Source organism: Parasteatoda tepidariorum, chromosome 9 (genome assembly GCF_982258835.1).
Source record: "Parasteatoda tepidariorum strain Cologne lab strain chromosome 9, Ptep-v5.0, whole genome shotgun sequence".
In the NCBI taxonomy this organism is placed as follows: Eukaryota; Metazoa; Arthropoda; class Arachnida; order Araneae; family Theridiidae; genus Parasteatoda; species Parasteatoda tepidariorum.
This window is the reverse complement of record NC_141763.1, coordinates 75814624-75831292: the sequence shown is the minus strand read 5'-3', so window position 1 is coordinate 75831292 and position 16669 is coordinate 75814624. Positions and strand designations below refer to the sequence as shown.

At 27.5% G+C, this 16669-nt stretch overlaps 1 protein-coding gene across 2 annotated transcripts in view; it reads left to right on the top strand.

Annotated features, from left to right (window-relative positions):
• Positions 1–16669, top strand: part of LOC107439347 (acetylcholine receptor subunit alpha-like) — a 222399-nt gene that overhangs the window by 95007 nt on the left and 110723 nt on the right. For both annotated transcript variants that reach the window (XM_016051913.5, XM_043046031.3), the window contains exon 2: positions 11501–11634. In XM_016051913.5, the coding sequence (XP_015907399.2) occupies positions 11501–11634 (134 nt within the window). The remainder of the gene's footprint in view (positions 1–11500; positions 11635–16669) is intronic.

Sequence of the window (16669 nt, the reverse complement as noted above, 5' to 3'; positions counted from 1 at the left end):
TCATTATTATAATAAGCAAATGAGACATATTCAAATTTCTCCCATTTCCTTCCTTAATAAGCTAAGAACTTTATATTTACTATAATCTAATAAGATAGGGATATTTCCTTTCTTGAAATTTTCGAAAATGAGGCGGACTTCACAATCTTTAGAATATTCAATTAAATTGTTTAGTACTAAGTATTCATAACATGTACGATATTGAGAATTACTAGTTTCTTAGATAAACATTGAACAATATTCGGAAAGCTTTGCTTTCTTAAAAATATTCATTAAGTCCTTTCCGTTACTTAATATAAATGCATGTTTTCGAAACTGCCTCAAGCTCAAAAGTAATTAAAAATAGTAATTTTATACTATGGAACGTACATAAGAACTGAAGAATATACTTCTCATGTTTCGACTAATAATCTTTTCTTATAAATGCTTAATTATAATTTACATTTTACTTCATTTATTTTAATATTTTGACGTTATTTTTAATATTTTTACTAATTATTTCTTAGTTGTACATTTTGTTCGAATTGCGAAAAAAATAAAACGTTAACGAAAGAAATCTTCAATACAGTAAAAAATATTATTTTTACATTTGTTTCACTTTTTCTGCTTTTCTTGAGACAAAAAAAATTCAAAATTTTTTTTTTTTTTTTCTTAATTTTCAATCAAGTGTTTGTCCTAATTTATTGCCTATTCCATATTTTTTATAGAAAAAACTTTTTTTCATTCAAGTGTTTTGTCAACAAAAAATCTTAATTTGAGTGCTTGTTTCAATTCATTGGCTATTTCAAATTGTTCCTAAAAGGTTTTTTTCGTTAGAAAACCGATTCCGTTTCTGCTATAATTATTTCAACTTTTTTTGTTTCATAAAAAAAATAAGTTACAATGACGCAAAATAAATATGTAAACAAATGAAATATCTGTTTTGTTATTTCTACCATTAACTAACAGCTCTCAAAAAATAAGAATATTAATTGATTAGTTAATAAGCCTAAAAAAAAAGATAAAAAATTTAAGTAAGTGAAACGCATCTGTCCATTAACAAAAATTACAAAATGAATGGTTTAAATGCATTTTTAAACCATTCATTTGTAATTTTTCCATTTCTAAAACAATAATTTACTGGAAATTCTGGCTTTAAAAATTATAGTTCTTATTACCGTAGTAAAAAATACGAAACTCAAATAAACTGAAAAAGTTATACAGTTGGTACAATGCTTTCAACAAATATTTGAAATACTATACTCAATTAATGGAATTAATTTCCTCTAGGATTGCATTTGTTACATTAATTTTTACGCTTCCTGACTGACATATATATATATATATATATATATATATATATATATATATATATATATATATATATATATATATATATATATATATATATATATATGTGGGGACGGCATGAGTGGTCGTCTTTGAAAATAAGAGGCACTGTACTTTAACAAAACATATATTAAACGCTAAATTTACATAAAGATGGACGATAAACAAACACAGGAATAACACAAAATAAATGAGTTCGTCATCGTGAAGTTAAAAGAAAATCGTCATTGCTGCCCCTTTCTGGAATTCATCAGCGTCTCCTTTTTTGTTAGTTCCATTACGCGCTCCCGTGTCTCTCGTGTCTTTTGGAAATTCGCACGGGGTCTAACTTGCAGCTTGCATAATCTGTCATAATCTGGTTGGATCTCTAGCTAGATCAGCTTACAGCACAGGAACTGGTACTATAGATTGGAACTGGCACTACAGAATCGGCACCACAGAATCGGCCGTCCTGCATTTCGGCTGGTCCTCCAGCGACTCTAAAAGAATAAAAAAGAAAAACAGAGCAGACTGAAAAATATAATTGATATCTGAAAATTAAATGTTTTAGGTTAATGTCTTTCATGAAAAAAAATCTTTCAGGTAAGAGTGTATCAGTTCAGGCACTTTCACTCTTCCATCTTTGCACGTCTTTTCTCTTCTTCAAAGGCTTCGTCTTCTTTTCTTTTCAACGTCTTTGGTCTTTTTTCTTTAGCGTCTTTCGTCTTTCTTTTTAACGTCTTTCGTCTTGAACTTCTTCGTCTTTAAATTCTTTTGTCTTCTTTCACGTCTTTCGTCTTCTTTTACGTCTTTCGTCTTTAAATTCTTTCATCTTCTTTTACGTCTTTAAATTCTTTCGTCTTCTTTTACGTCTTTAAATTCTTTCGTCTTCTTTTACGTCTTTCGTCTTTAAATTTTTCGTCTTCTTTCAAGTCTTTCGTCTTTAAATTCTTTCGTCTTCTTTTACGTCTTTAAATTCTTTCGTCATCTTTTACGTCTTTCGTCTTTAAATAATATTCTTGAGCCGATTCACAATCCTTCATTTTTCGTCTACTTAATAGATCATGCAAATTGGCAGAATTAATTTCAAAAGAAAATTCGTCAATCAAAGCTTCTTTTAATTTTCGCCATGAATTTATTTCCGGTACAGTCCTGACAAATAAAGAGGCGTTACCACCAAGAGATCTTTTGGCAAAAATAAATTTTTGTAAATCTGACAAATTAAACAATTTTGAAATATTTTCGAAATGTTCGATCCAATGAACAATATTTTCATGCGATCCTGCATTATACTTAGAAATAGTACTTTCGATATCAGAATAATTAATAGCAACATTTTGAAATTCGAAATTTCTACAGGAATTATTTTTATCTTTTAAACACGAATTACTGTTTTTATTTTCATCATTTCTCTGCACTGGAAAATTGTGTTCCTTCTCTTTAATCAAAGGTTCAGTTTCACTTTGAGGATTGCTTATGTCGTCGTCCGACTCTGAACTAGACGCGTTGGCGCTGTTGGCGAACTCTGCCAGTTTATTCAAATCCATTAATAACGTCAACATGTTTATTGCAATTTCGGTTTCATTGCCTTCATACGAAATATTTAGAATATTGGAAAGAGTTATAAGTTGGTTAAGAGTGAATTCTTTTTCAATATTTTTTAATTTATTTTGAAATTCTTCGCTGTCTAAAGTAAAATTGAAACCAGTAAAATTTCTTAATCGTTTTCTGTTTGAACGATCGCCTTCTACATCGAAAATAAATTTATGTAAAAGTCCTATTTTGTCTTTCTTAAAATTTTTCAATGCTTTGCTTACTTGCTTAATATCGTTAAGAATCATTTTTGATTAATGAATAAAAGTCTAATAATAAATGTAGATGTCACAAATGTACGATACGTACCCCAATTGTAGTTGCAGAGATGAAATAAAAAAACGAAAGTTTCATCACAACGCCATTCCGTTACTTACTTTCACAAGAGTGAAACCATTCGGCATCCAATTTTCTTCGCCAATAATTTTCTTTTTACTAGCAATTTTTTCTCAATCTAATTTCTTCACCATCAATTTGTTCTTGAAACCACTTCTGATTTTGTGGGGACGGCATGAGTGGTCGTCTTTGAAAATAAGAGGCACTGTACTTTAACAAAACATATATTAAACGCTAAATTTACATAAAGATGGACGATAAACAAACACAGGAATAACACAAAATAAATGAGTTCGTCATCGTGAAGTTAAAAGAAAATCGTCATTGCTGCCCCTTTCTGGAATTCATCAGCGTCTCCTTTTTTGTTAGTTCCATTACGCGCTCCCGTGTCTCTCGTGTCTTTTGGAAATTCGCACGGGGTCTAACTTGCAGCTTGCATAATCTGTCATAATCTGGTTGGATCTCTAGCTAGATCAGCTTACAGCACAGGAACTGGTACTATAGATTGGAACTGGCACTACAGAATCGGCACCACATATATATATATATATATATATATATATATATATATATATATATATATATATATATATATATATATATATATATATATATATATATATATATATATATATATATATATATATATATATATATATATATATATATTATCTATTATATATATCTGAACGTTTGATTATGATTCTGTTTTGCGAATTTGGAAAATATTTTATTAGACATTGCGATTTTTTATTATAAGATATTATAGCTAAAAATCAAAAAAGATCAATTAGTTTAAACCATTATTTTCAACTGATAGTTCATGAGATCCAAGAGAAACAGGAGATGCGTGAAAAGGTTTACAAGTACATTGTTATAATGATTCAACTTTAAATCAATAACGAAACCATAAAGCGAAATAAATTTGCTTGTGTATAATTACTGCACTGTAGCTAATTATAAAATGTTATTTTATTTTACTTTTCCTTTTTTGATATTTTTAACTCCCAGAGCTTGCAATCTTGCAAATTACGAACATTTCAGTTTTTTTGGAAGCTTTCTATTCTAAATTTAAGCTAGGCCCAGTGAAAGCATTAAAATTAATATATGAACTAAAAGAAAATTCAATATTTTCCTTTTAAATGCAATATATCTCGATCAAACGATAGAATAAGCAATATTTTCATGAAAACCCTAATTTAGAAATCTCTCTAATATTATTGACTAAAAAAACCTTTTAAGATAGTTCTCTCTTTTGAAATAATATTCTTTAATTAACTTCTGACTCACTGGTAGAAATGAATATATCGTTTTGTCAAAAAAATTCATTTGCAATTTTAATTACATTTACCCCTGACGTCAACATAAACTTACCTAAAAGTTAAACGCAAAACCTGATACAAAACTAAATATTTCAGTTTTTAACCCTAACTTTGAATTTTGTTCCATATGGCATCCAAAAATAAGAAATTAAGAGTTTTTATCTAAATTAATATCTAATAAAATGGTAATCGTTTCGTGCAATCTGATTGGACAGAAAAATCACATGATGTGATCGTTAATAAACGAAACAGCTGCAGATATGTTAAACAGTCATTAGCTGAAAACTATTAAAAGTTTAGAATCGTTTTATATTGTTTCAAATATATAAAGTTTCACTTGGTGAAATAACGTTTTCTGTTATTTTTAAATGTAAAAAAATTGCATACCTAAGAATTCAAAATTTTTCCGACTATCATTAAGTAATATAATAAATATTTAATAAAAGTTATTTTTTGCATGGAATTATTCTTAGATGGGCGAATTTTATAACTGTGTACAAACATTTTTCAATTCGCTTTAAAAATTCTCGAGTAATTGTAAAATACGTCAAAAGTAAAACTAACATTAAAAGTTTCAAACTTTGGAACCTCACCAAACCCTCACCAAACTACAAGGACCATATTTTCCTGATTGCGGCTAGCCCCTATATTTTGGAAGACAGAAATCCGTATTCGTGGGAAAAAAAGCATGTTTATTCAGAGAAAGTACGATTTTGTAACTTAAAACATCGCAACTTAAAATATCGCCCGCACAAATAAAATAGCATATTTGAGGTCATCTCCCAGAATCATTAAGATTGAGTCCTAGGACGTAAAAATCTGGTCATTAGGATCAAAAGTTATTCAGGGTGATCTGTTTTCTATTTTGCGCACTGTGCATAATCAAAACTGTATTTCACGTTCAAAATTACCAAATTTGCTGTGCTGACAGAGATGCATTGTTTTTAAATATTAAAATCGAGAAAAGTGATTTGGTTTACAAACGGATCCCAACAAAATTGCTTGGTAAATCTTTAAGGATGAATTTTGATTACTTGTACATATTTAAGCGAAAAAATCTACTTTTAAGTGAATAATTTTGACATTTGAAAACACAACGATTGATACGAGACAATAATGGGGTTTAGTCGGATCTCGAAAAAAATTAAAAATTAATGAGTATTTAAAATTGCATAACTACGCTGCGCATTTTGTTTTGGGCGCATTCGTTTTAAAAACTTCCACGCAAAATACATTAAATATTATGTTATTATTGATTGAACTTCTCTGAGTTAGAAATAGTTATGAAATGATGATATTTCATGTGCAAAGTCATGTAAATTGCATTCTTTATAATAAGCTTATTTGAAAAGCGAAATTATTAGAACTTAGTTATGAACTCCACAAAAAAAGCTATGTCAATTATACAAGGAATAAAAGTTCTGTCCCTATCAAGTTTAACTTTAGTTCCAACAATCTGAAAGTAATTCGGTGATCTATAAAAATGAATGTCTGTGTGTTGGTCTTTTATAGACAATTACAGCATCAGACTGGAAAATATGAAATTCGGCACATAGATAGTTAAAATCAAGAGGAAGACCACTGCCGATATTAGAACATTCTACGACAAACCGTTCGAGCGGGATCAGTGAAAAGCGAAATGAAACTTTCTGATTGGTTAAGCACTAGCCAATGCCTTCAATTCAAATTTAGATAATTCTATAAATCATTTTTTAAAGATAACATCAGAGATACTTGTAGCTTATAGCATTATTTGATAAAAAAGTTTGTTGCAGGACGCATGGATACGTCACCCAATTTTTTAATGGAAAAAGCAAAATTAATGAAAAATAGGTACTAATTCGTTCAAGAGAAACGTAAAAAACCGCCATACTATTATTATCGCCAAAGATGCTTATAGTTTAAGTAATATATGCACACTGAAATAAAAGAAATAGGCTTTGTACTAAAAGATAACATTAATAGAGTAAAATTACTTATACGTTAAGAGGAACCGTAAAAAATTGCTAGTTATTGATGACTATGATGCTTAATTAATGTTGGTAACATGCATCAGATGAAATTTAACAAAAGCTAATTGCTATAATGAGAAATAAGCTATGTATATTCGAAATTAGTTTAGGGGAACAGTAGAAAATCGCTCTACACAGATGACGCTTAATTATTATTGTACTGTGTACTACTGGTATTATTTTAAATTATGCTATTTTGATAAGAGTTGTACAACAGGTTTTCCATTGTTTCAAAAAGCATTTTTACAGTGACATCAAAGATAGTGTATTAATATTTTAATGAATTAAAATGAAAAGAACTTTTTTAAACTACTACTTATAAATATTTTGAACTCTAAATTGAATTTCCTTTAGAGAAATATTTATGCTCTGAAGTCCTTAATAAGTTAATTGTTCTTAATTCTGAACACATAATTACTGTTTTAATTACTGTTAACGTAAAATTTGTATTTTTGTTTCCTTTTTAATTCTGATGTGGTTTGCTGCCACAGATAAATGTTGTATTTGTTGGGTTGAAGGTGTATGTCATAAGTACCAAATGTATTAAGGATAAGTAAAAAGTATTTTGTACGTAGTTGTTTTGAGAGTATTTGTATTACGTATGAATAAAAAATAGGTAGAAAGTATTTTTTAATTTCGTCCCTTGAAAATTTTGGCTGTCATGAGTTGATCACGAGCAATAATGCTAAGTAATCCAAAATACAATTAATCTCAATTCTGATGGAATGAACTACAATAATCTGAATTTGCTTAGTTTAGTAACATAATTTCATGGGAAAGGTTTGCAAATACTAATAAATAAAGAAAAAAATATTTTAGCTTTATTAAGGATATTGAAGGACTTAGTGGAAGAACCAAGTAAGGTACATTTTCAGCTAGTCTGAAATCAAAATAGGAAAAAAAAAGTGATATCATATCCGAACTATTTTATTACGCATACATTAGAAAGCGGGGCTAATAATTATTCGCCTTTTTTTATCTACCCCTTGCTTAATTTGAAATAAAAATCATGTAAGCATACTAAAACTAATGTGGATTAGTTTGTTGAGATTAAATTGAAGGCAAGAACATTTCTGTTACATAAAACATGCCTATATTGATGCAACCGATTTATTTTATTTTCTCTAATTCATTAATTCCCCTAAAAGTATTACCTGGTTCGTCCACTAGGCTTTTCAATTCAGTTTTGAATATGTTTTCGCGACGCTTCTCAATACTGATTTATTGATTCGTTTTTTTTTTATTCACCCCCAGTGGAGAATGGGTATTCAGCTAGTTACATAATAAAAGAAATTTGAGTCCTCTAATTGAATAATTTTTTGTTCAGATGTAACAATAGAATTATGATGCAAAGAAAGAAAGTGACAAAATTCTAAGGTAAATAAACAAAAATTATTTCGAAATTTATTTCATGAGTTTATTTTTTAAGAGATAAGTTTCTGGGATTTCAAAAAAACATAAACATATTTTTTTAATTTTTTTTTTGAAAATTTATTTTCTATAAAGAGTAATTTTTATTACAAAGAAGTTCTTGAAACAAAATTAATTAACTTTTTCTTTAAATTTCGTAAAAGAGTGTGAGTTTTAATGATGCTTTTGATCCTTTTAAATACTGATATCTTTTGTTGTTATATATACTTGTTGTTATTTACATTTATTTACTTGTATGCATAATGCTTCTGATAATATATATACTTTATTATATTACTTTAAATGAATATTCTATAAATAATATTGTAATATTAAAACAGTTAAGTATTTATTTCCAAATTTCAAATAAAACATTAGCAAAAGTTTAAAAGAAATGAACATAATAAAATCTGCATTTTAATGAAAGTAGTAATAACTAAACTTTGCTAATAAGAAAACACTTTATATGATGCTTTCAAAATAAATTAATTTTTTATGTTACTTACGAAAAGAAAAATTGCCTACTCTAAAATGTTATTCTTTATTTTTAATAAAATGTACCTAAATTTGGACGAATAATCCTTATGTATTTGAGCTTTTCTAATATTACTTCTCATAGAAATTTGTTTCAAAATAATTTGCAAACAATTACGTTAAAGCAATTTAGTTGCTTATATTATACAGAGACAATTATTTCGCCAAATCTCCTCAAAGCTTATTATGAGTTTGTATAGTCAAGACTGTTAGACAGTAATTCAGGCTTAATTAAAAACCGCTTTGCCTCATAAAATTGGAATTAAGCTAATCGATAGCAATAACTACTCTAATTTTCACACACTTGTCAGAATTTCTTAAAAGCATCGAGGCTTATAATAATTAGCAACTAGAGTGCTGAGATTGCATTTCATTTACTAATTGAAGAGTATTTAAATTATTTTGCCTAAGGTCATAATGAGTCATAATAATTGGAGACCTTTCTCTTTACATTTATAACTTAATGTATTGAAAGTAGATGTTCCGAGAAAGTATGAAGTTAAAATTATAACAACCCTGTTTATATATTAAAAAAGTAATAATTAATGTATATTAAGTTGCAGCAATAAAATTAAAGACTGTTTATCATTAGAGTGCTGCTTCTAAAAGAAATATTTTTTTGTTCCCAAGTAATAAAAATAATTTCTTATATTTAACAATTATTTTGCCCAAGGTCATAATGAGTCATAACAATAATTATAGACTTCTCTGTTTTCATTTATAACTTAATGTATTGAAAGTAGATGTTCGTTGAAAGTATGAAGTTAAAATTATTACAACCTTGTTTATATATTAAAAAAAGTAATAATTAATGTATATATTACAACTAATATTGCATCGATATAAGGAATAGCTGACAACAAATTAGTAATAACCGTAGCAAAGTTGCAACAATAAAATTAAAGACTGTTTATTATTAGAGTGCTGCTTCTCAAATAAATATTTTCTTGTTCTCAAGTAATAAAAATAATTTCTTATATTTAACAATTATTTTGCCTAAGGTCATAATGAGTCATAATAATAATTGTAGACTTTTCTGTTTTCATCTATAACTTAATGTATTGAAAGTAGATGTTCGATGAAAGTATGAAGTTAAAATTATAGCAACCTTGTTTATATATTAAAAAAGTAATAATTAATGTATATATTACAACTAATATTACACCGATATAAGGAATAGCTGGCAACAAATTAGTAATAACCGTAGCAAAGTTGCAACAATAAAATTAAAGACTGCTTATTATTAGAGTGCTGCTTCTCAAATAAATATTTTCTTGTTCCCAAGTAATAAAAATAATTTCTTATATTTAACATATTTTTTAAAAAAGAGGATTTAAAAAAAACCATACATTTATGATGAAGTCTTGCATAAAATTGCATGAAAAATAAACATTGTTTTTGAATATAAAACATTTTATTGTATACATTTTTAAGTTTTTTTAATGTATGAAGCATTGAAAAATTATCACACGAGCTATTTTTCATAGAATGTACATACAAAAATGTTTTTTTCTCCTTAAACACTCCGCAATATGAAGCTTTATCTTAATAAAACTTTTATTTTAAATTTTTCTCGATAATATTCAGTACTACTACTTTAAGTTCTACAAATTCGTACTTTTTTTCTACTTGTAACCATAATCATAATGAATTATCAACTTAATATGTATTTTCAATGAAATGATTTTCTAGTTAAGTAAAAAAAAAGTTATTTTTAATTTATTCCTCCTTTCTATCAATTTTTAACAAGTATCGTGATATACCTTTGTGTAAGCGTTGTTCATAATTAAATTTAATAAAAACTTAAACTATTTATTACAATATAAAAAAAAATCAGTTTGTTAATTAAAAAAATTTTAATTGTTATTTTTTTTAAATTATCCTTTTTTTAACAATAATCCATATATTTTTTAAAATAAAATAAATGTAGAATTTTTTTTGCTTTCATAAATTCAAACTTTTAAAAAAAAGTAGTTTAAATTAACAAAAAATAATAATTTATAAATTGAATGAAACATGCTTAATAGTTATCCACCTCTGTAGAACAAAATTCCAGCTTCTTAGCTAGAATTTTGATAATTGTTAAATTAGTCAATTTCTTTTATACTTTTTCTTATTTTATCGGTAAGTTAGTTTTTTTTTTCTCATTTCCTTTTTTTTCAACTCATTTACAATTACTTAAATTTTGTTTTCTGATGATTTTGCTTGAGTTTCTTTTCCGAATTGGCTCTATGTATTTCTTGTTTTTTTGTCCTGGACTTCTATACAAAACCTTCAGAGTACTGAGGGAGTTAATTTAGGCATTTGCCCACTCTCTCAATAGAAAAGGTTTTGTTTTATGGCTACCCCCTGGTCGGGGGTAGCCATAAAACAAAACCTTTTCTATTGGTCATAATTTCGGTACCCCCTGAAGACGTCGGCTTCGGTGGTCATAATTTTATTTTTATTTCTTTCGTTTCCTTTATTGATACATTTATTCTTTCTTTTTTTTAATTTCTGCTGCTTTTAAGCGCGTTTTTTTTTTTCAAAGAACTTTTGTCAATTTAGAATTAAATTGTTTGTATTATTTTAGTATCATTTAGAATTACGTTATTATTTAATTTTTTGAAGTAATGGGTCCCTATAAATAGTAATTTTTATCTTAAAAAAATTATTCTTTTCTTCGAAATGCTTCGGTCGTAAAAGAATGCCTTCCCGAAGAGAACTTTTACTTTTATTCCAACAAGCTTTTACTATATTTCTAATTATTTATTATGTTTCATAGCGACCTGAAACCACGTCTAATGAACATAACTTCAGAAAGATAATACTATTTTATTCTAGAGACTTTATTAATTCACTGAATAATAAAACATTTACCTTATTGTTGATTTTAGATCAGAATATAATTTTTTAAACTTCTAATTATTTTCTTCCTAAATTATTTGTATTTATAATTATCTGATAAGCAGTATTTTTTTTCTAAAAAATTATCATCTCTTTCAGAGGGAAACCCGGATGCTAAACGGCTTTACGATGATCTCATCTCCCGTTACAACAAGCTGGTACGACCGGTGATTAATGTGTCGGAGGCCCTGACGGTCTCAATCAAGCTAAAACTCTCACAGCTCATCGAAGTCGTAAGTTCCATCCATTTATTTGCTCTCACCATTAATAACCAGAAAAGCTCTCTCTCTCTCATCCATGTAACATTAGTCGCGCGTTCGCAAATTTCGAAATCATTTCCACGGATCATTCTGGTGAACGTAACTCTGAATTTGCGAACGGGAAATTTATTCTCTATGAATGTCGTAACATGCACGAGATATTTACCAGCATCGTGTTGCACAACCGAGTGAAATTTATGGCTGATAATTGAAAATTTGATGCAATGCTTGATGATTGTGAATATTGAAAGTGCATTGATAAAATAAATTCATTTATATATCCAGTTCCATAAGGAACTACATCTGATGCTTTAATTGTAAAAAAATATTTCATAATATTATTGCTATTAATAATTTGAAACGCAAGATGTACTAAGCATAATAGAACTTTTAATAAGTTAAAATCAATGGTTAAAAATGATAAAACTTTTAATAAGTTTGAAATATGCAAGCCATGGTCTGGTTCATAAATTTGTGAGAAATTATATTTTCTAGAGATCATTATATGAATTATTAATAATGTTTGGTTTATGGGATAATTTTTTTACAAATTATTGCCTTTCACCAATTTGTTTTATCACAATAATTATTCATCAATTATCATTTATAGTATACAATTAGGATGATGAAAAATTTTGTCCGTGAAATATTGGACAATTGTTTACCAGACAATGGCTTTTTGCCAAAACAATTTTATAGAAAATGCAGGCTGGTGATCCTTTATCTTGAAAAACATCTGTGTAGGGAATACCGGGCAAGCATATTAAAAACAATGGCCTACATATTCCTAACCGGTAATTTTCCTGGTAAATCCTTCTATTAAAAACAATGTAAGGTGGTTGCTAAAAGTTTGTCTTTCTTATGAAAAGAAATAAAACAAAGTTAATACCAACTCGTTACACCAAAAAATAATTTTAAATTAATATAAGTAAATCAAGCAGTGGTGGCTCCGGGGACAGAGCATTCTCCTGCTAATGAGGTGAACCAGGTTCAAAACTCAGCGACGGCTGGTCGATACGAATTCCGCACCCGGCTCGCACCGATCATAGTGCTGACGAAAATTCTCCTCAGTGGCACACAAATCATAGGCTAACCGTAAGTGGTTTTGAGGTTTTCCTCTCCATGTAACGCAAATGCGGGTTAGTTCCATCAAAGAGTCCTCCACGAAGGCAAATTTTTCCTAATACTTGATCCAGGAGTTTCCTTGTCTTCTGCATTGGGTTCAGAATTATAAAACAACGGCGTTAAACTTTAGTAGTCGTAAACCCAAAATTGGGTCGGATGTTGAATGACAATTGTAAAATATAAAATAACATAGATAACTCATAATGATACTCATTAAAAGTTAAAAATAGGCATATTTCATGTTTTTCTGTTGTGTCGTTTGAACTTCTTCAAATTGTTGAGGCAATGTATGAAATATTTAATAATTTCATACTTTGCCCGTCAATTTATCAGATTGTTTATGTTGCCGGATACCCAACTTTGACGATAACATCTAAATATTTGAACATAAGAAAAATGACCTAGCAGTGCTTCTAACTTTATGAAAATTATTTCAATTATGATTGTTTATTGGGTCGAATTCAATTAAAAAATTTGAATTAATTAAATACTTTTCAATTTGATACACCAGCAAGCGACGTCACGCGTGAGTCAGCCAATCACATCCGTGACGTCGCTTGCAGGTATCAAATCAAATCTGATCGTAAAATTTATTAAGTTTGGTAATAACCCAAACCTTAAAGCTGAAACCTTAACACGGCATGCACAACCACGTGATTAGACGCTACCGCGAGATTATTTGCAAGTACCCAATTACCCAAAGTTGACAAAAATATTTCATTCACAGATGGTTCATGATTTAACATCCATTGCAGAAGGTATTCCATACTACTTTTTACCTCTTTAAATCAGGCAAATGCTGATTAATTCAATTATAAATTATTTTTAAAATAGAACAAGTAGATTGTGACTCAAAATCTTAATTGTTGATCTTAAAAATTCGCTAAATAGTTCCACAATTTGATATCGGGGATAAAATTAAGGATCATTATTTAAGACTAATTGACTACTTTTATTCATTTAAAACTGATTAAATTAATTTGAAATAACACAAAAACTGCATAATTTAGTTAGAAAAGTGGTTTCTGTACTATAATATTTTAATAGAAAGCTAAGAAATTTCAGTGCAAAGTTTTTAAGTAATGAACATCTATTAAATTAATATTTTTGAATATCAGTGATAAAGCTAAATATACTGATAAAATTAACTAGTTAATTTAACTCAAAATAATTCATATACTGATCAATTTAATTAAAAAAGTTATTTTGAAAGCTAGATTCTGTTTATGCGATACTAAAAAATGTCTTTGTTTTGAAGTATTTCTCTGAAATTTTGAAATATTAAAGTACTTGCACCACCTATCTGACAAACCAATCTATTGTTTAATGATAGTGACAAAACTAAACTACTGTAAATTATTCGTCATAAATTATTTTCATATTTTTCAATAGTTAATGTAGCTATTATTACGTAAAATATGCATGACTTAACTATGATAATTTAAATAAATATACCTAGACGGAGGACTAATAAATAATTTTTGTTCCCTAATAAATTAAAAAAATAATGTTGTTTTACACACCAGCTTCGAACGAAAACTCTCTTTTCAAAAATTAAATTCACGTTACATTTTAATAAAAGTAATAAATTACAATGTGCTTTTAAGTAGCGCAACCGTTAAAAACCACGACAAATTATAGTTTTTTTTATGCCTAATCAATTTTATAAGAAAATTACTTTTCGTAACATTGCTAATGAAATTCTAATTCTTAAATTAAACTTTTTTTTATTCTCACATTTTCACTATCTTGAGCGTCAGGTACCAGAAATGAATTAAGTTTGCGAATTTTTTTTTTCGCTGAAGGTGAAGTCAAAGAAGCTCTTGAACCAAATAATAAAAAAATGGAAAGTTTCCAAGTGATCGTAATCGATAAAAAGCTTCAGAAATGCTTCCCAGCAATCTTATTAATAAATAGCTTCACACTTTCTTACTTTACAGAAGATATTTTCTCTCTCTCTCTATCGCTGATCGTTGTGATGATTCTTTAAGGTTGTTTTTTTTCTTCCTTGCTTTCCAATTTTAACACCGATAATAGAAGTATGAATAAATTAACGAAAATCTTAGTAAGTATATAGATTTAGTACGATCAATATATCGGTTATTTTTTATATCTAAATTATTTTTTAAAAAAAATTGGTTTGGTTAAATCAATCGCTCAATTTAACTTGTTATAAATGTTTATTTTTCTTAATTAAATTGAGTTTTATATTGAAAATTGGTTTATCCAGAATAAAGTTATTAACGCCTAGCAATTAGTTTCCCTCCATTAATCATTAGTTATGAACTATTTTACAAAGCAAGTTAATTTATTTTGCTCAGTAAATCTTTTTGAAAAAATACGTTTTTATGCTTTTCCACATTAATTATTTCTATCATTTGATAGTTAATTTTTTACACTCAGTTCAACTCAATCAGTTAAGGATAGAGTTGTTTAAAGTGATTTTTTTAGATTTAAGTATCGCTTTTCATGCATTTCATTCAATTACTTTAATACTATTTTAATATTAATTTAATCAATATCCTCAATATTAAACCTCAGTCGTAGAGTTTGTAGTATTCTATGTTTTGCCAAATTTACTCCATAATTTGTGGAAATTTTCTTAATCCGAAAATTCTTTAGTTGGATAAGTTCAATTTTAAAAATCAAAAAAGAAATTATCGCACATAAACTATATTTTTATAAGAATTGCCAAGTAAAATAACAATAATATAGTATGTATTAAAATTGCAACCTAACGCTGTTTAACTCACTATAAGAAAGTAAATTATCCTTATTATTTAGTATTTTAAGGAATATTCATAAATTTAAATGTCTTTATTTTATTTTATTCTAATTTGTGGAAATTTTGTTAATCCGAAAATTCTTTAATTGGATAAGTTCTTTTTTACAAATCAGGAAAAAATTAACATGATCGATTAAACTTTCAAAGTAAAAAATTCATCACAAATTTACTATGCTTCAGTTAAGTCTAAAAATATAGAATGATCATGAGGAGGCAAATATAGAGTGATCATAGAAGGCAATAATAAAAATTTAAATAAAATATATATTTTATTATTGCTTAATTTTTTAATATTAGAAAGTTTTCAAGCAATAAAGTAATAGTATTAATAATAATGCTAGTACAGATGATCAATTAATTTTTCAGTCTTAAATTCCAATTTTAACTTTGATTTGGTTAGAGAGGTATGAATAAATTAACCCTTTTCTTCTCGCTCCCGTGAAAATGATGAGTCGAGGTTTCGCCCTCTATTTCTCGATCCCGTGAAATTTCCGGGCTGGAGTGTTCAGTAGTAACGCACCAATAATAATAAAACTAATTCATTTCTTTTGCCTGGAAAACATTTTATTTCTCCCTTTACACACCAGATGGCAGTACCAGGATATATTTAAGGTAATTGTAGATAGTTAGTTTTTTTTTAAACTAGATGTCAGCACTAATTAAATACATGTATTTGGCAAAATAGGCACTTTTATGACCGTTTTCTTGAAAATTAACCGATCGTTAAGGGGTTAAAGAAAGTTTTAGAAAATATAGATTTAATAAGATCCATGTAATGGTTGTTTTTTTATATCCTGTTTCACAAAACTTGGTTTGTTTGATTAATACAATTTCTCAATTTAACTTCTTGTAAATGTTTTTATGGAAGTGAAGTTTCACATTAAAACTTGGTTTATATGGAATAAAGTCATTAAATCCTACAAATTACTTTTACCACTATTTATATTTTTTCAATTCAGTTAAGAGTTATTTCACAAAAGCTAATTTCTTTTATTGAATGAATCTGCAAACAATTTTCGGTTATTATGCTTTTTGCATGCTTTATATTTTCTTAATACGATTTATTCAATGCGCACATACTTTTTAATTTCTTTTCAA